The 26,474-nt window shown below is 40.6% G+C and overlaps 2 protein-coding genes across 2 annotated transcripts; one reads left to right on the top strand and one right to left on the bottom strand.

Annotated features, from left to right (window-relative positions):
* Window positions 1-6,021: 6,021 nt before the first annotated feature.
* Window positions 6,022-10,340, bottom strand: LOC124282116 (p53 and DNA damage-regulated protein 1-like). The gene is made up of 4 exons (XM_046718083.1): window positions 10,271-10,340; window positions 8,501-8,724; window positions 7,948-8,048; window positions 6,022-6,258 (listed from the first exon to the last, which is right to left on the bottom strand). The coding sequence occupies exons 2-4, from the start codon at window positions 8,632-8,634 to the stop codon at window positions 6,101-6,103; spliced, it is 393 nt and encodes a 130-aa protein (XP_046574039.1). The 5' UTR covers window positions 8,635-8,724; window positions 10,271-10,340; the 3' UTR covers window positions 6,022-6,100.
* LOC124282139 (zinc finger CCHC domain-containing protein 7-like) lies at window positions 10,286-24,786 on the top strand. The gene is made up of 8 exons (XM_046718110.1): window positions 10,286-10,369; window positions 11,595-12,411; window positions 14,001-14,202; window positions 14,812-14,985; window positions 15,207-15,242; window positions 16,652-16,757; window positions 20,120-20,201; window positions 24,687-24,786. The coding sequence occupies exons 3-8, from the start codon at window positions 14,089-14,091 to the stop codon at window positions 24,784-24,786; spliced, it is 612 nt and encodes a 203-aa protein (XP_046574066.1). The 5' UTR covers window positions 10,286-10,369; window positions 11,595-12,411; window positions 14,001-14,088.
* Window positions 24,787-26,474: the final 1,688 nt, after the last annotated feature.

The following is a 26,474-nucleotide window of genomic DNA, read 5'->3' on the forward strand; positions in this document are numbered from 1 at the left end:
ATATTTTATGCTTTTTCATGTATATTGAATATGTCTCTATTGATTATCTAATCGTAGCATATGACTCTATCCCAAAGCCCGACCCCAACTACTGTCAGCAACACCCGTCTCCGGTGTTGCTCTTGAGACGACCCCTCCTACCTGTTTCTTTTTATAGTGATAGTGAGACTCAATGGTATCTATCTCCTTAATAGTTTCAGTATTAAAGTTGTTATTTTTTACGTCTGCTATAGCTTATAATAAAACTAAGTCAAATTTCATAATGGATATTCAAAAAGTGTCATTTGTTATACAGTATCATCACACACTAATTTGCATAAAGCCATGGTCTGCTCCAAATAAGTCGCTTCAGACTTTGAAAAAAACTGCATTGCTTATTTCTGCACTAATCTCTCCTCAGTAAAATCCCTCTTTAACATTTCCTATCTCCCTCCCACTGAGACTGTAGTTAGGCCGAACTTCTTTTAACAGATATTGCACACTTTCACATATTAACTACCTAAATTGTAGATATAAATGTGAAAAAAAGTTTTTTTCTATTTCCGACAGTACTATAGTTTCATTACCCATGGGCCCAGGGCCCACTTCATCTGAAAAGTTAAATACACACTGTTATAGGAAAGGAGGGGCCAGCAAAAAGCAAATGGAGGACTGGGAATTCTCCTTCGGCATCCGGTCACGTGAGATTACGCGTGAGGAATCGGTTCAGTGCGAGTTTGGCATCAGTTCGGCCAAGTTGTGATTACGCTATCGTACTTTTCACGCTGGATTTACCATGGAATTTATAGTGTGGAGAGAATTTCTTACTGGAAATTTCCTTTCTTGTGATTTTACCTCTTGAACTTGTCGGTAGTTTGCTTAATAACGTGTGTTGACTGTTTTATCATGATGGAGTCCAAAGGTCACCATCTTGTGAAAATTGCAAGAAGAACTTTTGGGTCAGTCTACGTCATCCCGAAGGCGGGAGGCAGGACATGATGTTATGATCCACCATCAAGGAGATTCAACAGTTTCAAGGGAAACTGCTCCACCTACTGAAATACCTTATGTATCAGATTCAGAGATTTCTCCGCTAGCAGACAGAGATGAAACTGCAAGTGTTAATGTGACTGAAGGGGTGTCGGAGATTGGGGAGAGGGACACGGCGCAGCCCGGTCCGAGTGAAGTGAACTTCACGAACAGAGACTGATGCAGATCATGAGATGTTTTCTGATATGCACAAAAAGGAAATGAACAAGATACTTTCTGTAGTGGAAGACCTGAAAAACCAAATGTATGGGTACGAAGAGGCGGAAGAATCGCCGAGTGCCCATGATTCTATTTATAGCTCGCTGGACACAGATCAGCATGAGAGCGATGTACTAGCATTAGGCGATGTCGCAGTTGTCTCCCTTCCACTTTCCAATATGGCAGCGGCCACAGTTGATGGAAATTCTCTGTTATCGAAGCTGGCTTCATCTTAAAAGCCTGTTGATCTTATCGGGGAGTCGGTTCAAAAGGAGATGGCGGATCTTGTCAATGACATGATGTGTACTAAATTGGAAGAAAAACAAAAACTGGCAATTTTCTATAAACATTTACGCCCGGAAAACTGTGACAAACTAATGGCCCCTCGAGTCAATTCAGAAATATGGCGCATTATGGAGCCAGAAACACGGAATACGGACATTTCCTTCCAAAAATCACAAAACCTTTTGTGCAAGGGGATTATTCCCATTGTGAAAATAGTCGACTCACTCACTAAAGAACCAGCCTCAAATCTAGATATGGAGAAGATAGTGTCTCAATTGATGGATGGACTAGCCCTCTTTTCACTGGCCAATTATGACATAAGTTTAAGACAGAGAGACTCTATCAGAGGTGAATTGCAACCCGAGTACAAGGCCTTATGCACTATTCAAACACCAGTAGCAGGCTAGCTTTTTGGCGACAACTTCTCAAAGAAGATCAAAGAACTCTCAGATACCACTAGGATGGGCCTCAAGATGACTTCTTCTTTGTTTCAACGAGGCAATTACATTTTCTCAGGTATTGTTGCTTTGAGCAGTGATACATTGTCGCTGAGGTATTGTTTAACATCTCAGTTTGGTACACTGGTCATGCTGAATGTGTTGATAGAGGCATATCTAAGAATACATAAATGGCCAAATAATTCAAATTATAATTATTCGCAGAGCACCAATATCCAGCTCAGCTGCCTTGGGGATCATACAACACTTTGCTGGGGTGCAAATTATGACTCAATTTTATTGTAGGTCTTATATTGTTAATTTGTCTTCAATATGTGTCCGAAGCATGTCGAATGCATTTATAGCTGAAAGGAAATAACAGTGTGTGTTTTTCACGTTGTTCAGAATATGCCCTAATAGCCTTCAATGACTTGAAAAAATGAATCCATTCAACTACAATAAATATATTTCACTGACAGGATCCATCTGTGAAAACATTGGGCACTCAAAGACAACAGGACTCATGTCCAAGATGACTGCAACTTTGCCCAATGAAACCCTTGGTATACAGAGTGTGAATAAATGATTTATAAACAAATCCCCAAATTATTTTCTCATCTTGATGAGATATGTCTTGTAATATTTGGGCGGTGCTCTACTTGTGGTAACCATTTCCCCTCCAACTTGAAGTTGTTTTCAGGAGAAAAACATTTAAAGAAAATCCATATCAAAATATCCAAAGATGGAACCTAATTTTTACTCAGTTAAGTTATTTCTGGTAGTTAAAATACATTTTGCCAGAAATTTCTGCAGAAAAGAAACATTCCGCCAGAAATTTCTGCAGGAAAAAATTTCCACCAGAAATTTCTGCAGAATTACATTTTCAGAACCAATTTGTGAGCTTATGAACATGTGCAACACACTTGCACATGAACGTTTTGGGTTCATCTCCTCGAGATCTTTCCAATGATATAAAATATGTCTGTAGCTAGCTTCCTTCTGTGTGTCAAGTTAGGACTTGCTGGCCATTCCCAAGTTGGCCCGCACGGCCTTGTATACAAACCATTGTAAGTCTGTATGCAACACCAGCTCTTAGTGAGTCTGTAACATCAGTCATGACCATGTAAGAGAGTCTGTATGCAACCCATTGTGAATCTGTATGTAACATCAGCCCTTAGTGAGTCTGTATGCAACCCATTGAGAGTCTGTATGCAACACCAGCTCTTAGTGAGTCTGTAACATCAGTCGTAAGAGAGTCTGTATGCAACCCATTGTGAATCTGTATGTAACATCAGCCCTTAGTGAGTCTGTATGCAACCCATTGAGAGTCTGTATGCAACACCAGCTCTTAGTGAGTCTGTATGCAACCCATTGAGAATCTGTATGCAACATCAGCCCTTAGTGAGTCTGTATGCAACCCATTGTGAATCTGTATGTAACATCAGCCCTTAGTGAGTCTGTATGCAACCCATTGAGAGTCTTTATGTAACATCAGCCCTTAGTGAGTCTGTATGCAACCCATTGAGGAGTCTGTAACAGGGCTCCAGTTAACTTTCAACATCAGAGTAACGTAATCCTTATTTTCAATACAGAAGTACTGGAAAACCTTAAGAGTACATTTAGAGTACTGAATGGAACTTAATGGAGTATCAGTAATCTTGTGTTTCATTTCATATATGCACCACAACATTGCTTCTTGTGTAAACAGGTCAATGAATAATAAAACAATACTTTTTCCGATAAATACGACTGTAAATGATTCTAAGACCGTACTCCATTGCTGTGGTGCATATCTGCTACGTTTTCCAAAATATTTCCAACCGTATCGTGCATATTTTTTATCCATACATACACCGATGCGGCCCTTATGTGGAGTCCTGCTGTAACATCAGCCCTTAGTGAGTCTGTATGTAACATCAGCCCTTAGTGAGTCTGTATGCAACCCATTGTGAGTTCTCAGTCTGTTATTTGTCATTCCAACATGGCACATTATAGATTGTTCACTGGTCACGAGGAGGACATGGGATGATGCTCCCTGAGCCTGAAGGGCAAGGGGAACATAAATAAACATTGAGGGTACATCAACCCATGGGCCCCGAGGAACCAGTGAATAACTTATTTATCTTACCAAACACCTCAGTGTTAATTTTGAACTGTTTGAAGCACAGGTATTGGATCATAATAAGAAGAAGAAGAAGGGTTTATTTTGTATAAAGGCCAAACGACCCATCGTACAAGGTGGTACAATAGTGGTTTTGGTTACCATTTTCATACAACAACGCTAACAGGAGCAGAATAAACATGTTCTAAGAATTTGACAAAATTATTTATGATGTTATTGTCGGATGATGTACATATGCTGCGGAGTGAATAATAATATCCATGGACCGATTTCGGAATGTAACGCCGACGCCTTATCCTCATAGCGTTTACAAACATAGACAATATGGATTTCATCCTCAATACTTTCACAGTGTTTACATAATACAATATCATCATTGCAGGAGGCAGTACCTCTTCTAATATATTTGATACCTAGTGCATTACACCTGATCTAAATAATGTGAACAGACTTGCACTTATTACTTATATTCAATGATAAATATTTTCACAGGTCAACAGAGATTTATGGGACTTTATAGAAGGACAGCCCGAAGGAACATCTAGGGACAAATGCCACTCTTGCATAGAGCAGTTGTTAATTCTTTCAGTAAACATATATAGAAACATTTTTGTATCACCGACATCTTGTGAAATCCAAGCTGTACCAAAGCCAAGGTAAAATAACAAATCACTGACATGTCCGAGGCCCATGTGGGGCGTTTCCTGAATTCAACAGATAATAAAAATTATAACATTGATATGGATATCTACTTTGATGCATTCTCAATAATCTTAGCCAGTATTTAATACATTTGACATAACACACATTGCTTAAGGGTGCCCTCCACATTCTCCATATGCAACAGCATTAGATGATCTTGTAACTAATCTGGAGTAAAAATTTGCAAAATTTTAGATGGACAATTTCAATACTTTCTCTCTTTTAAAACCCTATATCTCAGCACCATATGTTAGAATTGGTACAATTTTTTTTTATCAAAATATAAAATCCTTCTGAGAGTGACATATCGTATCGTCTTATAAATGACTTGATCGCCACAGTGCCTTATTAGGCTTGATCAGATAATGTTTTACATGCCCTAGTCCAAATCATTTGGGAGTTATCATAAGTCCTAGATATTTATAAACATTGACAGTTTCCATTCGAATGCCATTATAGAACCATTTTTCGGTGTTTGGACAAGGGTCCACCCATTTTAAAACAATTATTTTACTTTTATCCGTGATAATATCCATGCCCCATTTATGGGAATACATATGTAGGGCGTCAAGGCGGCGCTGTAGTCTAACAACAGTATCAGCTATCAAAACCAAATCATCTGCAAATAACAGAGCTATAATATTCAACATATGTTCGGAGATAAATATACCGTCATCAAACTTATTTTCTAAGGTCGATACGAGCTCATTAATATATAAAGAAAATAATACCGGACGGATCATAATAAGCAGTACCAGAGTTAGGCAATTAGCCAATACAGATGAAAAACCAATTATCTCCCTCCATTGATTTGCATTTGCAAAACATCTGTACATCAAATGTGGCTCAATTATTCGAAATGAAGAACTACTAACATGAAGTATCTAATGAATTCCCACAGTTTGGCATTCCCAGAGGGTAACACAGAAAATGTTACTCACCTGTAAAGCAGGCTACATTGAAAATAATAGAAGAGCCCTCAGCCAATCAGAAAACGACATTTATGTGTGAGGTAAGATAAACATCTATATTTTGGTTATGATGATAACAAGTGTCCATCCATGACAACTGGCACTGTGCAGAATAAAACAAAACAGGTTTCCACAATACCAAGCTTGTTGCTGATTGCCAACCTCATGGTTCACAGCTCATTTGGCAGTCAATGGCTCATTCCCCAGTTTGTTGTAATGTCATAACTGCATCTTCTCATTTCATCTCCAGAAACCAGGAATGGGTCCATTGCTTCCAAGCAAGCACACATACTGTTCATTGAATCACTTCTCAAAATGTACAAGAAGTGTCCAGGTATCACAAACAGCAAATGTTTTCATAACATCTTTTCAATAGCTCTGAGCTCTTCTTTGCTGAGAGGATTCAGCCCAAAACCTTTCATGTCCTCTTTATTTTCCAAGTTCCGCAGATTATTGACTTTAGGTTTCAACTTTTTCCTGATATCAGTCAGTTCTTCATCAAGTTGATTATAATCTAAAAAAGGAGCAAAATAGTTCAGCTGTTGCTACATGGAACACTGCATATACCAGTATAAAAATGTTGCTCAACGAAACATTTAAAGTTGTTGCTTAATGGAACACCCTACATTTAGAGTTGTTGCTCAACAGAACACCCTACATTTAAAGTTGTTGCTCCAAGGAACACCCTACATTTAAAGTTGTTGCTTAATGGAACACCCTACATTTAAAGTTGTTGCTCAACAGAACACCCTACATTTAAAGTTGTTGCTCCAAGGAACACCCTACATTTAAAGTTGTTGCTTAATGGAACACCCTACATTTAAAGTTGTTGCTGAACAGAACACCCTACATTTAAAGTTGTTGCTCAACAGAACACCCTACATTTAAAGTTGTTGCTCAACAGAACACCCTACATTTAAAGTTGTTGCTCAACAGTTGTTGCCTACAAAGTTGTTGCTCAACACCACCCTACATTTAAAGTTGTTGCTCAAGGAACACCCTACATTTAAAGTTGTTGTCAACAGAACACCCTACATTTAAAGTTGCTGTTTCTTAATCAGAACACCCTACACATAATATGGCTGTTTCTACATCAGACATGCACACCCTACACATAATAGGGTTGTATCTACATCAGACATGCACACCCTACACATAATATGGCTGTATCTACATCAGACATGCACACCCTACACATAATATGGCTGTATCTACATCAGACATTCACACCCTACACATAATATGGCTGTATCTACATCAGACATGCACACCTACACATAATATGGCTGTATCTACATCAGACATGCACACCCTACACATAATATGGCTGTATCTACATCAGACATTCACACCCTACACATAATATAGCTGCTTCTACATCAGACATTCACACCCTACACATAATATGGCTGTATCTACATCAGACATGCACACCCTACACATAATATGGCTGTATCTACATCAGACATGCACACCCTACACATAATATGGCTGTATCTACATCAGACATTCAGGCAGCTAAGCTGGGAACAGTACCATACATATATTGGGCATATAAGGGTGTTTATAAATTATGTAAACAAATTTATAATATTCAGGTCACTGTTGAAGTAACTTCATTATATTTCCCACATTTATCCCTAAAACAGACATACTCTACCAATATCATGCAACAGAACATTGTTCATGATCATGTGCCTGTTTCTGAGATTAGGGGTGAACATCCAAAATACACTTATCAATGTCCTCCGATGAAGACATGGAACATGTAAGAACTCCTGAGTATGCAATACACAAACTGTTAGAGGTGAGGTGAAATTGGGTTTAACGTCGTGCTTGAGAATATTTCGCTCATATGACGACGTGCATGCGGGTGTATGTGTATGTGCGGCTGAGTGTACTAGCCCAGACTTAAGCTGGTTTTATAGTGCTAGCCCACTGAGATACCATGCCGCAGTGAAGCATGAATACCCCACGCAGACACATTATACTGACTCCGAGCCGACCAGTCCTTGTTGTACCCATTAATGCCTAGCGCCAGGCAGGGACCAACAAGTACCATATTTTAACGTCTTTTGGTATGACGCGGTCGGGGATCCAACCCGTGACCTTCCGCTCTCCGGGCGGACGCTCTAACCACTACACCACGGAGGCGGTACAAACTGTCAGAAGGCTCTGGTTCTTTGTAGTTCCATATCCTCACCTTTTTCAAGAAGGTTTGCAGCTTTCTTGTTTGGCATTTTGATGAACATGTTTCCAAAGCACACCCATGACTTTTCACTCGTTGTTGTCTTCTGTAGGGCTCTGAAATGAAACAAATTACAGTTGTAGAATTACATACCAAACTTTTTCATGGATAATCATGATAATAGCTCATTTAGTCTCTGAAATATTTCTGGACTACATACTGTCTCTATATCTGTTCAAGCACTGACTTGGCAATCAGTTCCCCCTCAAGTTGTACTGAAGTCCCTCAAAAACAGGGCTGATTTTTGCTAGCTCAAGTTTTATAGAAATCGGTTATATATGATTACAAATTACACAGGGACAAGTCTCAGTTTTGCACATTGCTCAACAAGTCCTGATAGTGAACCAGAAGCAACCTCAATCTTGGTTTCTGCTTCACAGATCCAGGCACACCAGAGGGATGTGACCACAGTCCTTTAGATGACTGATCCAGATTCCTCAGATGTTAGAAAAGTAACATTCTCTTGAGAAAAAACTCTGTGAAGTATTGAAAGAAATATATTTGGAACCTGATGGCCTCTCGTGTCTTGTTCCTCTTCTTATCCAGGTCAATTATTTGTCTCCGATCTGCCAATACATCCTCTGCAGCTTCCTCCACTAGTGCCACCTGGCTCAACAGATCCGAGGTATCCTCAACTGACATAATGTATCCACACGCTGATCCCCCAGCTCCTCTAGAGAGTGCAGATACTGTCAAACCTGCACTGTCTCCAGACAATCACCATACAAGAAGCTGGAAATTAATTTACAAATATATTTCTGCCATTATCTTAATAAATATGTTCCGCACCTAAGCCATTTACCAAATATTACATTATTGCATTACACATTTAAAAAACAAATAATAGTTTACACTAACAAAACAGTATTTACTCAAAGCAGCTATTTCAGTTTGCATATGCCCTTACTGGTCAAATCAAAGCATAGCTTATATATATACTGCTTGAATGATTAAACTGTCTGTTTCTCATGATCGGCAAGCCTGTCCCAAATACTGTTGTTTTAAAGCGCTCATTCAGGATTATGACTTTGGCAGGAGGCATGACAAGAATATACCTGAGGGCAGGATCAACTATACTCAATTGGTTGGTTTCACATTAATTTTCAACTCGCTGTGCACATGCGCAGAGCATGTGAAAAATATCCATTGACATGCTTCCGGTTTGGTTGTATGTTTATTGATAGTGTAAATGCACTCCAAATAAAAGCTGTTATGAAAATTATTTACGTTGTGACAACTGTTCATAGCTGAGTACACACTTCCATTTGCCTCTGCTTTTCGATAATTGATGTCCTAGTTTGATTGCAATTCCATCAGAGATGTGTTTGTTTAGTTGTGAGAAGGCTGTGTGCAGGAAGGACGGTGGTGGTGAGATGTCCTTATACAAGAGCTTGTTAACATAACTTAAGCTATTTATTTAACTGATCCCAGCCTCTGTTTCAGAAATCAATTGGGATCAGTTGTATTCGACATAAAACTATATATTTGTTTTGATTTCTTCGGAGAGTTTACACTATCAATAAACATACGACCAAACCGGAATCATGTCAGTTGATATTTTTCACACGCTCTGCACATGCGCATAGGGAGTTGAAAAGTAATCTGAAACCAACGAATACACTTAAATGACAATACACTTAAACAGTAAAACCAACGTATTTACTTATTCAAATGTTTTGATATGAACAATAAGAAAACAGAACATTTCTTAAAGTTTAAAAAGTGATTATTGCTTGATTAGGTTTTGTGGAGGGGGTATTTGGTGGGGTTTTGCTTTTTGCAACAAAGTTTAATTATGCCCAAGGATACCCAGATAGCATTCGGACGTTGGCCAAACGTTGGCAATGTTGGCAAAACCATTGCCAACGTTGGGCCAACGTCTGAATGCTATCAGGGTAGTGGCTCGGTTTTTAAAAAATATTAATATCTCGTAGAGGATACGACAGTTTCGACACTGATTACTCCTTCCCGTTTGCAATTTAAATTTTAACAATAGCAAAGCATGTAAACACAGCGTCTAGCATGTGATGCAACAACATTTTGAATTTTTGCATCCATACAACGGTACACTGGCGCATGTCTTGTTTTGATGAGCGAAAACTGGTGACACCAAGGTGTTTTCGTTCCATGCCTACTGGCTGCCTAGATAGAAGCTATCTCTTTAAAATTTCAAAACAGTCATTTATGTCCAAACCTTATATCGTACAGCTGATCGGTCTGAACAGACAGTTTCACAATACCATTTAGAACAACACCCAACAGTTTTCAGGCCGCATACCTCTTCAGGCGGGAACCTGTACCGGAAGTGGAACGTGTTGGTGTGGGTGCTCTCCCTTTTATGTTTCACCACAACAACACGTGAAAAGATTCAATATTGGTAAGCAAGTAATCAGAGGCGTAGAACGAATTATAACAATGTATCATTGTTTAATTATTGTGAAATAATGATTGTACGTAAAATACGACCCAAAAAACAATATTTCGAAAATAATTGATGCTGATAAATAGAAGAGTTGGGCGTCTATGAATATACAGTCATCGGACATAAGTATTCGTCAGTCGGCGAAATTCTTGCTTGTTATTTTAGTGTAGCTGTAATAATTTTCATTAGTTCATTTTGGTAAGAGTTCCGCCCGTAACCCCCGCTTAAAATGTATTCTATTTATTATGATTATTTCTAGGGGTTAGGTGTGTGTGTGTGGTGGGGTAGCCTAGTGGTTAAAGCGTTCGCTCGTCACGCCGAAGACCCGGGTTCGATTCCCCACATGGGTACAATGTGTGAAGCCCATTTCTGGTGTGCCCCGCCGTGATATTGCTGGAATATTGCTAAAACCAGCGTAAAACCAAAACTCACTCACTCACTCTAGGGGTTAGGGTTTAGATTGAGCATCAGGTTAGTTCTAGGGTTACAGTAGGCTTTCTGTGAAAAACATCTATTCTTACTATGAATCTTAGGCATAGAATGATAAAAAGCGGGGTTACTGATGGAAATCTGTCCATAAGACTAAGAGTTCCACCGTTAACCCCTGCTTGAAATGTATTCTATTTATTAGGATTATCTCTAGGGTTTAGGTTTAGGGTTTATATTTAGCATTTTGTTAGGTTTAGGGTTAGGGTAGGCTTTCTATTTAAAAAAATATCTATTTTTAGGCATAGAATGATAAAAGAAAATGGGGTTACGGGTGGAAATCTTTCCACATGTTCAAGATTTTTTACATCTAACAGTAGAGATATTGCTTCTCATTGTTTTCCACACTAACAGACGGCTATGGAACCACAGATATTTCATAGAAATGCTTTCTACAACCTACAAAACAAGATTTAAAACCAGAAACAATAGTCTAGTCTTCCAGATTCCCACCAGTCTGTTAGCCTTGTCTTAATCTTACATCAGTAAAAGGTTGTAGACAAGTGTTTTGGGGTTCTTTTTAAAGTTTCTTCATGTAGTAAAATGCTAAACATAAAAATATGTCCAAATTAACCATAATCATAATATTGGGGCTATAGGAAAGCTACTCCAACCTCCAAGTATTGTATTATAGTGTCATAGACAATAGTGGTTTCGGTTTACATTCTTCAGTATCGATTATATTTGATTTCAGAACACAAAGATGCAGAGCCAAACCTTTGAACTTCAGGATGAACAGGATGAGGCAGATGAACAGGATTTGGATGAATTTGAAATTGAATGTATGCTGTACAGTCAGCTGCATTACGAACAGGCAAACAATATACACATCTCTGAAGATGACCATACCCAGACCCAGTTGATGGATTTAAAAGATGTTACTTCAAATGGTTTAGATGTAAACATTGAAACAGTTCATAAGAATGATACCTTGCCTGACAAGCCAGCAAAAACTGGTTCCTCGACACCTGTGTCGAACATCCTTGGTTTGCCTGCAGGTGCTATTCAACACATGATCTACAGAAACAAGCATGAGGGGTCAAGCAGCGACAGTTTAGCTGATAAAAGTAAATCTAGGAAAAGAAAATTGAATTCTGTCTCCCAAATTCATGACTCTGATGACACAGTGTTTAACCATGGGAAGTCAGTTAAAAGGGAGAAGACAAAAGGGAATACAGATGCCATGGAGAAGACTATTGTAATCAGTAGTGACTGTTCAATTAGTGACCATGGTAACAGATCTAAATCATACAAGAACTCTTCCCATGATCCTATTTTAATACATTCTGACAGTAGTGTTGATGATACACAGATGAGGTCATATTATGGAGAAAAGGTTGTTGTTGAAATGGATAGTGTTCTTGAACCAAACACTAGCATTATCAGTTTGAGTTCGTCAGAGAGTGACAGCTGGGATGATCTGACTGCAAGTGACACCAACTCCAGCACTGATGTACCACATATACAGGTCAACTTTAGACAAGGAAGCCTTACTCAGAGGTTCAAGGATGGTAAGAAGTTACATAGCTGTGGTGTTATGCCACAGACAGCAGTGTTACAGAGATGCCATCAGTCCACAATTTAACGGAATCCTCCCGAAAAATGCATGTCCATTCCGACAAAGTCAAAGTCATTCCGATTTTCTTCAAAATATAACAAAGATATAGATAGAGGGCCAGGATAATCTTTGACTATAAATAATGATAATTAAAGAAATAGAACACTTTATTTACAGGAGTTCCCAAATTGTTTACACAGGAAAGCAATCCGGAAGTTGAGTAGGCTGCCTGATAAATTCCATGCACGGTTTATTTTGTTTACTTAACATTCACAAACACTGCTGCCGAGTACTGCAAACCGGTTTCAGTTGTATAAGGGTCTCTATGTGTAATGGCATTGAAAAGTTTTGTTCCTTGAGTGCAACAATTTATAGGAATCTCTAATTTGTTGGGAAAATTCCTATTTATTTTCTATCTTATAATTCTTAGGGAGCTCAGATTCCTAACTGCACCAATTTGGGGTTGGCATCTCTGGTGTTACAGATACATTATTAGCAGCCTGTGAATAGTTGAGTCTACATCTGCTAGCCTAAACAGTAATAGCATATAGCAGTATGGCCTGTTATGATCTGGTGAACTACTCTGCCTGTTATGATCTGGTGAACTACTCGGCCTGTTATGACATGGTGAACTACCTCATCGGCTGAGTTCGTTAGATCTCTGACTTTGTGTGCTGGCTCTGACTACTACATTATGTACTTAACTGAGAAAGTGTCATCCCAAATATAACATATGATGCATTTGACCACTTCCTACAAGGCAATGTGTATTCTTTAGTATAACTTGTTCTACAGTGTGTGGTGTCAATAGACTAGTGGTATTCAACTGTTTGACAAGACACAGAGCTCTGATTATGCAAGATAACTAGTAGAAGGGTTTTCCCTGGCGCTAGAATGTGATTGTCATCAGGAGTGAATAACTAAGATAATACTTGGTAATCATGACTATCTTTCACAAGTTAATCTTTTGTAATTTGTATTATTACCTCTAATGTGTGTGAAGCATGTTAAGAGTAAATACTCTTGGCACAAGGCTACATATGTTAAAATTGAAGCAGCATCCAGAGTCAGTGTGCGAAATAGTTTCCAAATATTCCTAGCCAGTCAGGCTACCCATACCTGAAAGTTACTAGCCCAGAAAATAATTCACTAGCCCGAAATTTGAATGTAGAAACTAAGCAATTTATTTCAAAAATAGATGAGAATATGGTATTGTCAGCATGACATGTTACTAATATGATGAAAGTTGTTATAAGGCCACAATCTTGCATGATTTAAAAGTGTATTATAAGTCGGAGAGAGTGATATATTTACAAAATGACCCCATGAAAATTCACTAGCCAGTTACTGTGGAGATTTACTGGTCCAACTGGATTTTTACTATCCACGGGCTAGCGGGCCAGTGGCTATTTTGCACACTGTCCACAGGATTGCATTAAGATGAGGAAATAAAATGCTGATCAACTCTGAATATGGACATGAAGTAACAATGACTTTGAGCAATGTGAAGCATGAATGCGATTAATGCTATGGTTATTTCAGGGGAAGGACATGATCCAGACAAGTGGAAAATCAACCAGCAAGATCGCCTGGGTAATGTTGCGGGCATGTCAAGAGGTCAAGGGTCATCATGTGGGAGATTCGGTGGTGCAGGGCTGGGGGCAGGTACTACCGGCCATCGTCTGTCAAATGCTTGAATTGTAATGAAGTTGGCCATCTGTCTAAAGACTGTCCAAGACCAAAGGTGGGATACGATTGTTACATGTCTAAAACAATTAATGTTCCATACTTATCTGAAATAACAGTAATATGCTCTCACAATTTGTCATGGCATAAAAATTTATGTTGGAAAGAGTTATTAGGCAAACAAAATTTATTAATTAATGTCAAGTGTAGCAAGTAATTCATTTTATCAAATACAGATTAATCTAATCCCGCTGGAATGGCACTTCTCCCTATAACATTGATTATTGATACAGGTAAAAACTTTGACTTCTCTGGAACTCAAAGTCCTACCCATCTGATACATGACATAAACGATCACAATTATAGTGTCTGTAATAACTGGTCACAGAAGTTTTAGCTAACTTACAACATGGCTACCATGGATGCCATATTGAAAAGGCCTTTTCCCAAATTCATCCACTTCTGCATGCATTGTAATGAAATTTTAGTACACCATAATCATGATAATGTGATATGAGGAATATCAGAATATATAATTTTAATGTGATTTTGTGAGTATTGTTTTTGATAATATTGACTTTTGAACTACCAACAACCTTTGGCCTGTACATACCCATGTTTTTCAAGTGTTTCTTCATACAACATGTGATTTTTCACTTTATTTCAGAAGTCCCAGATCTGTATATTTTGTGGTTACACGGGACACTTCTACCGCAACTGTCCTCAGTCCCTGTGTTACAACTGTAACCAGCCAGGTCACACCGCCAGGCTGTGCGAGGCCCCAAGGCAGAAGCGGCATTGGACATGTTTCCGCTGTGATATGTTGGGCCACTCTCACGAGGTACGACACTCAACTACAACACATGGTGTACATTATCATCACGTTTGGATTATGTATCACTAATGTTGTAATACATCATCTTAAGCATGGGTATGGACAAGCTGATACTGTGATATTGAGCATATATTTTGGTGAGGGTGTATTTTCATTTTTGTCAGAAGGTACTGAGCAAATGAACAAAATGTGTTATTGGTATTTATGATGAACTATATTTTTTGTAGAATTGCACTGACCACTGGAGGCAGTTTCACTTGACGGTAATTATGATCACAAGTAATACAAGTGTTTATCACTGATATAGCAATGTCCGCCACCGCTAAAGAATGGAACATTTATATTTACTATATTTTATTTTTTGGTCACATACAAGATGCCTGAAATGACTGGTGTCTGCATAATCACCCAATGTAGGCTGTCAACATAATTGAAAACATTGGGTGCAATGTTTTATGAGATATCGTGTTTAAATAAGTTTGAAAAGTGGTCGGTGTCATTGTGACCTTGAAGATAAGGTCCAGGTCACCCAAATAAACTGGTGTCTGCGTAATCCCCCAATGTAGGCTGTCACCAAATTTGAAGACATTGGGTATAACAGTCCATGAGATATCGCGTTAACAAGCGTTTGAAAAGTGTTAAAAGTGTCGTAGTGACCTTGAAGATAAGGTCAAGGTCACCCAAATCAACTGGTCTGTGTAATCTCCCATTGTAGGCTGTCACCAAATTTGAAGACATTGTGCACAACAGTCCATGAGATATTGCGTTAACAAGAGTTTGAAAAGTGTTAAAAGTGTCGTGGTGACCTTGAAGATAAGGTCAAGGCCAACCAAATCAACTGGTCTGCATAATCCCCCATTGTAGGCTGTCACCAAATTTGAAGATATTGGGTACAACAGTCCATGAGATATCGCGTTAACAAGAGGTGGAAAAGTGTTAAAAGTGTCGTGGTGACCTTGAAGATAAGGTCAAGGCCACCCAAATCAACTGGTGTCTGTGTAATCTCCCAATGTGGGCTGTCACCAAATTTGAAGACATTGGTTACAACATTCCATGAGATATCACGTTATCAACAGCTTGAAAAGTGTTAAAAGTGTCGTGGTGACCTTGAAGATAAGGTCAAGGCCACCCAAATCGACTGGTGTCTGGGTAATCCCCCAATGTAGGCTGTCACCAAATTTGAAGACATTGGGTACAACAGTCCATGAGATATCGTGTTAACAAGAGTTTGAAAAGTGCTAAAGGTGTCGTGGTGACCTTGTAGATAAGGTCAAGGCCACCCAAATCAACTGGCCTGCGTAATCTCCCATTGTAGGCTGTCACCAAATTTGAAGACATTGGGTACAACAGTCCATGAGATATCGCGTTAACAAGAGTTTGAAAAGTGTTAAAAGTGTCGTGGTGACCTTGAAGATAAGGTCAAGGCCACCCAAATCAACTGGTGTCTATTTTTAATGCCTATTTACCAATACTTACCTCTTCCATGATCAATTACCTGGAAATATGTATCATTTACTTCATTGAGAGTGAACTGTGAATAAGGATTCGTGATAGAAAATGAAAACTAGTCATTCTTGAAATTGTGGCAATAGAGATGAACATCCAACTGTAATGCTGTATCCAGAGTGCTAGCTTCAGGGTAACTGTCATTGTGGTCACTGTTGTATTGCAGACATCTGTGAAGCAGCCATGTCCAGTGAGAGGTCAGTCCGACCTCACCAACAAGAGAACATTCTGCTACAACTGTGGAGGCAGTAAACATTATGGCTTTGTAAGTTGTGTCACAACCTCATACAGGTAGGAAGAACTAGGATCTCATTTTGATGAGATTGTAATAAACCAGTCCATCAGTTGGTGCCAGGTTCACAGTGGATAAACACAGTGGATTCCCAGTGGAGTCTTCTCAGGCTGTTCATTATTACAGACTGACACATACTTATTGGCACATGCAATCATGGTTAATAATTATTTTCATTATCCGTTCTGATTTTTCTAAGCACATACCTCTGAACTCCCCCCTTTTTCTTTAGGTTGAAAGTGTGAGAACATATTAAATCACTTTCTATGTGAACCAGGATTTTACAAGGACATCAGACTATCAGGCCTGTCTCAGCAAGTAGTTATTTGTGTACATAGTACTAAAATATTGATCACTCAGTAAAACCACACAGTTCATTTCATCATGTCAGTTTTGCAGTTCACGATTATAATTTAAAAGATAAACTTATCCTATCTCACGATTTGCACTTCTCTCTCTTGCTTCGACGCTGAGTGGAACGAATGAGAACTTTTCCTGTAGGCCTCTCTTGTCCATACGCCCGTGTTCCCCAGGCTGCTCTCTTTATAGGACAGGTCCCTAGTCCCTGGCTAAGCGTGCAGCACGTTTCCCCTGTCTACCCACGTGACTACCTCAGAGTGATCATTCTTCTTCTTGTCGCACCACTGTGTGGACTTATTGTGAGAGTTCTCAGTTTTCCTTAAAGTTAACATGAGAAATATATCATGGGTAGTTAACCCAAAGTAGCGTAATTTTGCGCACACTGTAACAATATTTTCTTCCTCGGATCCCCACTCGTGATGTGTGGGTTGTATTGACCTGTGTTCCTGAAGCAAGCGTTGTCGGGAATGTGCTGCCTTATCAAGGACGTTTTTAGAGCATATAGACATGCTTGCTTCCGTTGGCTGGCAGACAGAGCTCGTTACACTTCAACAGTTGATCACCCGACAAAACCCCCGCTTTCAACGACCAGTATTAACTGCTCGTCATTTGGAGATTCCCATGTCGGAAGGTGATGATTTTATTGGCGCATCATCAGATGTCTACTCGTCGTTCCGCCTCATCGAATCGCTCTGTGTTGCCAGCTGACTCACACAGCCGATCTACATCGTCAAATCGCCGAACCGATTCACCACACTGAATCGGATTCGCCACACCGAATGGATTCACCAGGCTGAACCGTTTCGCCAAGGCGTATTGGATCACGACATCGACTCAATTCGCCATATATAAGACTGTTTCTTATCACCGCACCACATCATCGGTTCGATTCATCGCGCATCAAACGGTTCGCCTTCGCCATAACGGCTTTCTTCACCAAACGATTCACCTCGGCCGAACCATTTCACCTCACCGGAACATTTCACCTCACCGGTTCATCTGATTGTTCTAGATCTCTCCATCAGCTGAGATCATTTAAACGTTTCGGACTACCAAACCGATCCAGATCACAGTCACGATCCAGATCATAACGCCAATCCAGATCACATCAACGTTTCGGCTCACCATTCTGAATCAGATCACTAAGCTGAACCGATTTTCTAGCCCGACTCGTCCCGTTTCACCAGGCCGAACTGCTTCATCAGGCCGAACTGCTTCACCTGGCCGTTCAAGATCACTGAATCATCAACATTCCTCGAACTGTCAGCATTCGTCAATAATCCATTCCTCGGACCTTGCCTACCAATTGAGCTGATTCACCGAATTTGGCGATTCACCACTCGTGTTATTTCCAACACAGCCCATCTTACCAGCCTATTGGTTCGTCAGAGCCTATGCAAATTGTGTCTGGGATGCCTCCCAAGACACTTAACCCACATCGAACTTCGTCTTTGTTTTCATGGTTCGGGCTATGCCAGTCGCCTTTAAGATGCAGGAATTGTTTTGGTTGATTCGACACACATGGTCGCTTGGTTTGCCGACCACCTACAGCTACCTAGAGGAAAATACCAGATGTTCTATTTATTACATTCAACATGAAGGATCGGGACTTGTCAACACTGGTTTTTACATCCTCAACGAGGATCGTGAACTTGCATCTAGATACGGCCAAATTTGTCGAACTCTGCTAGTTTTCAACACGATCCTAGTTTTCAGGGCATCTGTGAGGCGCTGAATTCCTCACCACTGAGTGGCAAGCTCTAAGCACGACAAACTGATTTGTTTATCCGGTTTACCTTACGGCTTGTGAGGCGTTTAAAGTTTTTAGTCACATAACTTATCCCACCTGGTACCCTTTTTCTGCTGGTTGAACAGAGGTAGTAGCTATGTGCTTCACCATGCCGAATCGATTCACATTTGATGTCAGTAGCGCAGTCATCTAGACATATTACGCTCGGCACTTGACGGTCTGACGGTCCCAGTTCTCAAGATTCCTCCGTGACCAGGACTCATCTCATTCCAGATTTAATCTACCATCCGATCTTCACCTTTGATGAATGATTCGGTTCAAAGAATCTATCCTTCGGCGTAGATATCAGCACTACGACCACCCGATAGGGCATTACTAGATAAGCTTGCTAGCCAGGAATACTTTACGATGCTTCACTGAGTCTTGTTACTACAGACTACTCGTAACAGCGTGTTTGTGTATCGCTGGGTGCAATCATTGCAGATGGTTTGTCATCTTCAGCACCCTGCGTTTTACATCATCAGCAAGTTTCTGGACAGATGACAGATGGGTCAAGTTTTTGTGCATGGTACCAGCAGCGATGTCTTGTCAAGTAGTCAGCATAGCTCAGCCCGGAATTTATGGGTTGTGACTCGCCCGGTTAACCGAAGACTGTGTTGTCCGGATTTTTGTCGCATCGTGGGTAACGTTTGCAAATGGCGGACTACTGTTTGTTTACCAGAATTTTGATGATTAGAGTGACTATGAAGTGCCCTGGCAGACTTGTCTTGGTCCCACGAGTCGGATATCAAGTCCAGCCTTCAAAGGCTAGTAACAATGAACGGTGCCATTCCCAGTAAGAATGATTGTGTCGGGATTCCGTCAGCCAGTCGAGAGAGACTGCTTATCGAGAGTACAGACAGAAACACCCATGAACGGTTTGACCTTGGCTGGGTTTACGAGGTTTTCTACACTAGCTCAAGGTCACTGCAGTTTTGTCTGGACTGTCACCAGGCAGCGATCTACTACCTTTATCACTCCACCTGGCGAACCATCATTTTGTTCGGCCAAACAAAACATTCCTGAGGTCAACGATCGCTCGAATTACTTCACTTTGTTTACAATGTAAACATTCCTGTAGATTGACTGACAATCTCCATGCGCCAAACCTACTACATTCAGCACTCCATTAGTAGCGGCATGGTAGCTGGAATAATTAAACGTTCCTATCTCAGGAGATATCTCTTTGTCAGTGGCAAGAGTTGTTAGACCTCTCATTTCCCTCAACCTGCGAGACGCCTGCCTTCACATCCTGATGCATCCAGACTATCGGAAGTATCTTCGATTTACTTTCAAGGGGCATCATTGATACCAATGGAGGATCCTGCTGTTTGGAATATCTATGGCCTCGTGGCTTTTTTCTCAGGTACCAAATCCGATAACAAGCTACCTCCATTGTCGAGGCGTGACATTCGAGAACTATAGAACGCAATTAGGATGGCTGCTGAATTGGGAGTAATCGGAGGTAACACCGACCCGGTGATTACTTTTTATTGGGACAATATTCAACACGACAGGTCATGATGTTTGTGCCCCAGGAGAGGTGGGACAAGATTAAGTGCAACGTACCACTAGTGCTGGTCCAACCCACAACTTTTCACTAGTGGCAGAAGTTCCTAGGGTGGTTGACATCGGCACAAGCGCTGACTTACAGGGGCCAGCTGCAGCTTGCCCTCTTCAGATGTTTCTGTGCCCATACATCCGGGACGACAACCCCAGGGAGTTGATTCATCTTCCCGCACAACTACATTCAGTCTTTCGTTTGGTGGCTCAACAAGTGGAATGTTCGCGTTAGAGTCTCTCTGGTGCCCTTCATACCGACTCAACACCTGTTCGTCGACACGTCTCTCAAGCTGGGGCGCTCACTTTCTCCATCAAGTGGCCTAGCAGTGGTCATCAGGAGAAAGGGCCCTTCATATCAACGAATTGGAATTCAGCACTGTCATTCTCGCCGTTCGGCATTGGGCAGTTGAACTACGGTCCTCTCATATACTGATTCAATCAGACATTTCGATGGTAGTTTGATACATAAACCATCAGGGGTCGACAGGATCAGCAGCTCTGCTTCAGTTGATGTTTCGAATTTATCATCTGATCGATTCACTCAACACAGTGGCCAGAGCCCGACACATTCCCGGGATGAGGAATGTCATTGCCGATGCCCTGTCACGTCCCAAACACCCGTCACTCATGGAGTGGAAACAACTGCCTCTGATATTCCAATCGAAGATCTACCTGTTATCACGACCAGATGTAGACCTGTTCGCCACTCGGTACAACCATCAGCTTCAGCGCAGATGATCACCAGTTGCGATCATTGCTGCTTTGTGTACAATCTGAATAAAATTCTGAATTTTATTTCTGATTTGTGTCTTCGATTCTTCCGGGACTTCGATTTCTCCTCTCAATTTAATTTGAGACTCTGGAGAGTCGCCACCTCACTTACTGTCGTCTGCTCTATGGAGTAATTACATCAGTGAAGTGAGTCATTCCCGAAGTGTTACACTTCGTAGCGTTCATGCTCCTAAGTACCTATACACATCTATGTGATCTTACTGTGGTAAGTAGTGGAAGTCATAAGATGATGTTGTGGTACTGAATGTTAAAATTGTGAGTTTTCCGATTCAATTACCCTTTCACCCTCCTCGGGACGGTGTCTGTGGGGGTTGTTTCGAAGCAGGGGCTGGCCCGATACTAGTCATTAGACTTTTATTACGGGGGTACCTTGGAAATCGTGGTAATGCGACTGATAACGCTTGCTAAGCTGCCTCCTTTCACTTTCGTGAAGGTAGTGACTGAACACACATTGCTCGGGAGTCCCGTTTCCCTGGGAGCAATTGTGCTTAGTAGGTCAATGGGTTTTGAACTAACCATCGCAAGTAGTGACCTTGGTAGTTATGGGCCTACCTTGTCGTTGCTTCCTACGGATGTAGAAGTGTTCGACAATCTCGCTTGCTGACCTCCACTCCACGGAGCAATCACGCCAGTGTAGTGAGTCCTTCCCGATTTCCTTATGGATTTCGTAGCGTTCTAGCTCCTAAATACCTTAGCACACCGTTGTGACCTAACTGTGGTAAGTAGTGGAAGTCATGTGGTGTTGTTTTGGCACTGAACGTTAAACTTGTGAGTTTTCCGATTCAGTTTCCTTTTCCCCTCTTCGTGATGGGGTCTGGGGGGCTGTCTCGAAGCAGGTGCGGGCCAGATTACATTGCTCAGGAGCACCCACTCCATGGGAGCGATGGTGCCTAGTAAGCCAAGGGGTTCAGGAGAACCCATCACTAGTATAGGTACTATGCTAGTCAGATCCGGCCTCCCTTGTTCATTGCTATCTACGGTTGTCTTTAGCCTATACAGTACATACTGTCAGTGCCTTTTGACTTAGGGTAATCTGTGTCCCGCCGTCCGACCGTGGGATAAGTGCATACCGTGAGATAGGATAAGTTTAAAAATTTGAAAATTTCAATATAAATTGTATATTTATATACTTATCCTATCTCACGCGACAGATTCCCGCCCATCCTCCCCGCTATGCAGATTCTCCAAGAGGGATATTATCCAGTGGCTCCAAGAATGAGAATGATGATTCGGAGATAGTCACGTGGGCAGCTAGTGGTGCATGCCGCATGCTTTGCATGACAACTAGGAAGCTGTCTTATAATTAGGGTAGCATGGAGTGCTTGGGCGGATGGACAAGAGAGGCCTAGGGAAAAAAGTTTACATCGTTCCACTCAGTGTCGAATAAAGAGAGAGAAGTGCATACTGTGAGATAGGATAAGTATATAAATATACAATTTATATTAAAATTTTCAAGTTGTACGACTGTAGTTTTGCTGAGAGAGAGTGAGAGCGATGTTGAAGAACCAACAAACAAAGTTTATGTGACATCATGTATTCATTCCAGCAGACCGAGATGGTGCCAATTTCCCACCTGCAGCAGCAAACCTAACAAAACTGGAAAATAAACAACAAAAGAAAAAAATTAAATCCATGAATTCCTCTGAATATCACGCTGTGAAACTGAAGACGATAAAGTCAGCCAATATAAACAATGCGCATACATTCATATCAAGGAAAGTGTCTGCCCATGTGCCTGCGGAATGGAGAACAGCCAAGTCAGCAAAGAAAAACAAGAACAGTGTGAAAAAGAGGAAATCTGAAGGCAGCTACACAAGTTTCTCTGATACAGGTAAACCTGTTAAGATGGGCAGGAAGAAGAAAAGGAGGACTGACAAGTGGAGAAATAAACAAAGTAAGTCCTACCCTGTCGGATTAGACATTACATTCAGACACAAGCTTGCATGAAACAATTTGTTAATATGTTTCTTAAGCGTTATGTTCCATTCACAAAGTATAGATGATGATGCTCCCTTAGTACTGTCCCAGTCTTAGGAGAAGTGCGTATTTATGTTCGGTGAGTACCGGTATATTTGGAGATAGATATTAGAAATTTAAAAAAATTCAAAAGTCAACATTCCAGTGTTTGAAAACATGGGGCTATTCTCAACCACTGGACTCGTCACACCAAATACCCGGGTTTTATTCTCCACATGGGTACAATGTGTGAAGCCCATTTCTGGTGTTCCCCGCCATGATATTGTTGGAATATTGCTAAAAGTGGCGTAAAACTAAACTAAACTCAACTCACTCACTCACTAATGTTTGGTATTGCTACAACATTAAACAACATACAAACGATACAGAACACTCTGTTAAATTGTAATTCTGAGATCAAAATACATGTAAGAACAAGTAAGCTACAAGTTTGATATACTGCCAACTTGCACAATAACTATGACAAGTTTTGTGAGTGAGACATGTTAAGGTGTATACACTGTTGGGATGAGTGGCACTGGCTTCTAAGGAACTTGTAAATCACTGTGCAGAGTTGCATCCCTTGGGGAAGCCTATGCTTGTGGGATGGAGGTTCTCCACAATTGTTCTAAGTTTGTCAGCACCATGGCATTCATTGGTGGATCCAGAGGGGGGGTTCAGGGGGTTCGAACCCCTGAACCCACCCACCCCACCCCTTTCAAAATTTTCCTGGATGCTCTCATGGCATTGCTTGTGCATTTCACCAAAGTTGTAGACATCTGACAACAGCCTCGCATTACTCTTCCATGGCACATCACGCTGACACACCATGGTATAGTGTGAGTGAATTGAGTTGTACACTGGTTTTAGGAATATTCCAGCAATATCGAGGCGGGGAACACCACATTGTACCCATGTGGCAAATCGAACCCGGGTCTTCGGCTTGACGAGTGAACGCTTTTTCCACTAGGCTACCACACCGCCCCACCATGGTATAAGTGGAATACTGTTCAAACCAACTCACTCTCTCACTCACCAGTACACTGCAAAGTATTCCAAAATACCATGGTTACAAATGTTTTTCAGTTTCCAAACGTAATTCTCAAATCCCCGGGGTGTCAATATAGATGTTTTAGTGTATTGTATCTCAGTAATAGTGGCATACTCTGGATCCACCATGTAGCACAGAAGCCTAATTACAGAGTGAGTGAGTTTAGTTTTAAGCCGCTTTTAGCAATATTACAGCAATATCATTGCAGAGGACACAAGAAATGGACTTCACACATTGTACCCATGTGGGGAATTGAACCCTAATTTCAGAAGTAATGTAAACTTTCCCATTGGTCTGGCTCTAGTTGTGGGGTGGTTCCAGGGTATTTGTCATCACAGAATGGATCTTCATAATCAAGAATGTATGGTTGTTTATTTGTTCTTAATCTTTCCCAACAGCGCCAGAGTTGTCCAGCAAGATGTCCTCAAACAGATGTGGGTTCAGACTGTCCAAAGCGGTGAGAGCAAAGATGGTGAAAGGAAACAGATGAAAATCTAACTGATTGATTGTCCATGTCTATCAACTTTGTCTGACGAGTCAGTTGCCATGATTATGTGCATAATGTAATTGTACAGTGTGAAGGTGCATCATTGTTTGTTGTGTATGTCATCAGTGAGCTTCAGTTTTCGTTACTGTTTAAACTCAAGAGCACTTCATACAGCATTCTGCAGTGTTAAGTAGTAATGCCTCCTCCAGGATTCAGAGACACACTTGTCCAAAGTACTCCATGCAAGTCTTGCAGGTGCGTAGCAAGCCAATTTTTTCATAGAAGCCCAATAGGTTGCAAAGCTTTATATTTAGATAGTACCTTTATTTGAGGTATTTTTGGAAAGAATTAGAAAAAACATTCTTTTAGCAAAAATCATTTGTAAGCCTGGGCTTTTTTTTTTAACGGTAGCTACGCCCCTGTCTTGAGTGCTGAGTGAACATGCCAAGGGTGGTCAGGCACTATGGCTCATTTTATGTCATCACATTTCACGGACATGTGTCATTGCTTATAGTCTGTTTGGGTCAAAATGATACCGATGAATCACAACTTAACTCCAAATCAGTTCATGATCAAACATTCATTTCAATGTAGAATGTAATGAAAACATCAGACCAACTCTGGAAAAAGGTTCATAACGTTTGTCTCCAAAATAAAAAGGTTACTTAACAAACTATAATAATTTTGTTTTAACATGTGAAGTTTTATGAGGGTAAAGTAACAGTAAACTATTGCAGGAACAGCATTTTATTTTGGAGACAAAATATGAAACTTATATATGAATCCAAGTCGGTCTGATGTTTTCATTACATTCTGCGTTGAAATGAATCTTTGATCATGAACCAATTTGGAGTTAGATTGTGATTCATCGGTATCATTTTGACCCAAACAGACTATAGCTTTCAGTCACAAGTTTGTTTGGTCTAGACTTGATAATGTACAAGCCACAATGATCAACCTAAAGTCATCATCAACCTAAAAACACCTGACAGTGCCGAGATCTCAGGTATATACAAAGAAGCACACCAGACCATTCCGACAATGTAGGTGATTTACCGGAAATAGAGAGTACAATGTACGGAGAAGACACCTGAATATATCTGCTATATACAGGGAAAGACACTTGTCGGTGTTCATGATATACAAGGAAACACACCTGACGAAATCCAGGATATAAACAGAAACATACCTGACAGTGTTGATGGTATACATGTACCAGGAAACACACTTGACAGTGTTCGGGATATACCAGGAAACACATTTGACAGTGTTCGGGATATACCAGGAAACAGTGTTCGGGATATACCAGGAAACACTCCTGACAGTGTTGATAATGTACCAGGAAACACACCTGACAGTGTTGATGATATACCAGGAAACACACCTGACAGTGTTCGGGATGTACCAGGAAACACACCTGACAGTGTTGATGATATACCAGGAAACACACCTGACAGTGTTTGGGATGTACCAGGAAACACACCTGACAGTGTTGATAATGTACCAGGAAACACACCTGACAGTGTTTGGCATATACAAGGGCACACAACTGACAGTGTTTGGGATATGCGAGGAAACACACCTTACAGTGTTCATGATATACAAGGAAACACAACTTATGGTCATGATGATATACCGAGAAACACACCTAACCATTCCGACCGTGTAGGTGGTTTACTTGACAGCATCTACTATATAC

This window comes from Haliotis rubra, unplaced genomic scaffold (assembly GCF_003918875.1).
Source record: "Haliotis rubra isolate DU_JTF1 unplaced genomic scaffold, ASM391887v1 Scf293, whole genome shotgun sequence".
In the NCBI taxonomy this organism is placed as follows: domain Eukaryota; kingdom Metazoa; phylum Mollusca; class Gastropoda; order Lepetellida; family Haliotidae; genus Haliotis; species Haliotis rubra.

What these genes read in the sequence shown, in the direction of transcription:
- LOC124282116 (XM_046718083.1), bottom strand. Translation starts at nt 8,634, where the DNA reads ATGTCAGTTGAGGATACCTCGGATCTGTTGAGCCAGGTGGCACTAGTG. An exon ending in AAGACACGAGAGGCCATCAG is followed by an intron (nt 8,049 to 8,500) that starts GTTCCAAATATA and finishes GTTTCATTTCAG; the next exon opens with AGCCCTACAGAAGACAACAA. An exon ending in TGCAAACCTTCTTGAAAAAG is followed by an intron (nt 6,259 to 7,947) that starts GTGAGGATATGG and finishes CTCCTTTTTTAG; the next exon opens with ATTATAATCAACTTGATGAA.
- LOC124282139 (XM_046718110.1), top strand. Translation starts at nt 14,089, where the DNA reads ATGTGGGAGATTCGGTGGTGCAGGGCTGGGGGCAGGTACTACCGGCCA. An exon ending in GGAGGCAGTTTCACTTGACG is followed by an intron (nt 15,243 to 16,651) that starts GTAATTATGATC and finishes GTTGTATTGCAG; the next exon opens with ACATCTGTGAAGCAGCCATG. An exon ending in ACATTATGGCTTTGTAAGTT is followed by an intron (nt 16,758 to 20,119) that starts GTGTCACAACCT and finishes TCTCTTTGTCAG; the next exon opens with TGGCAAGAGTTGTTAGACCT.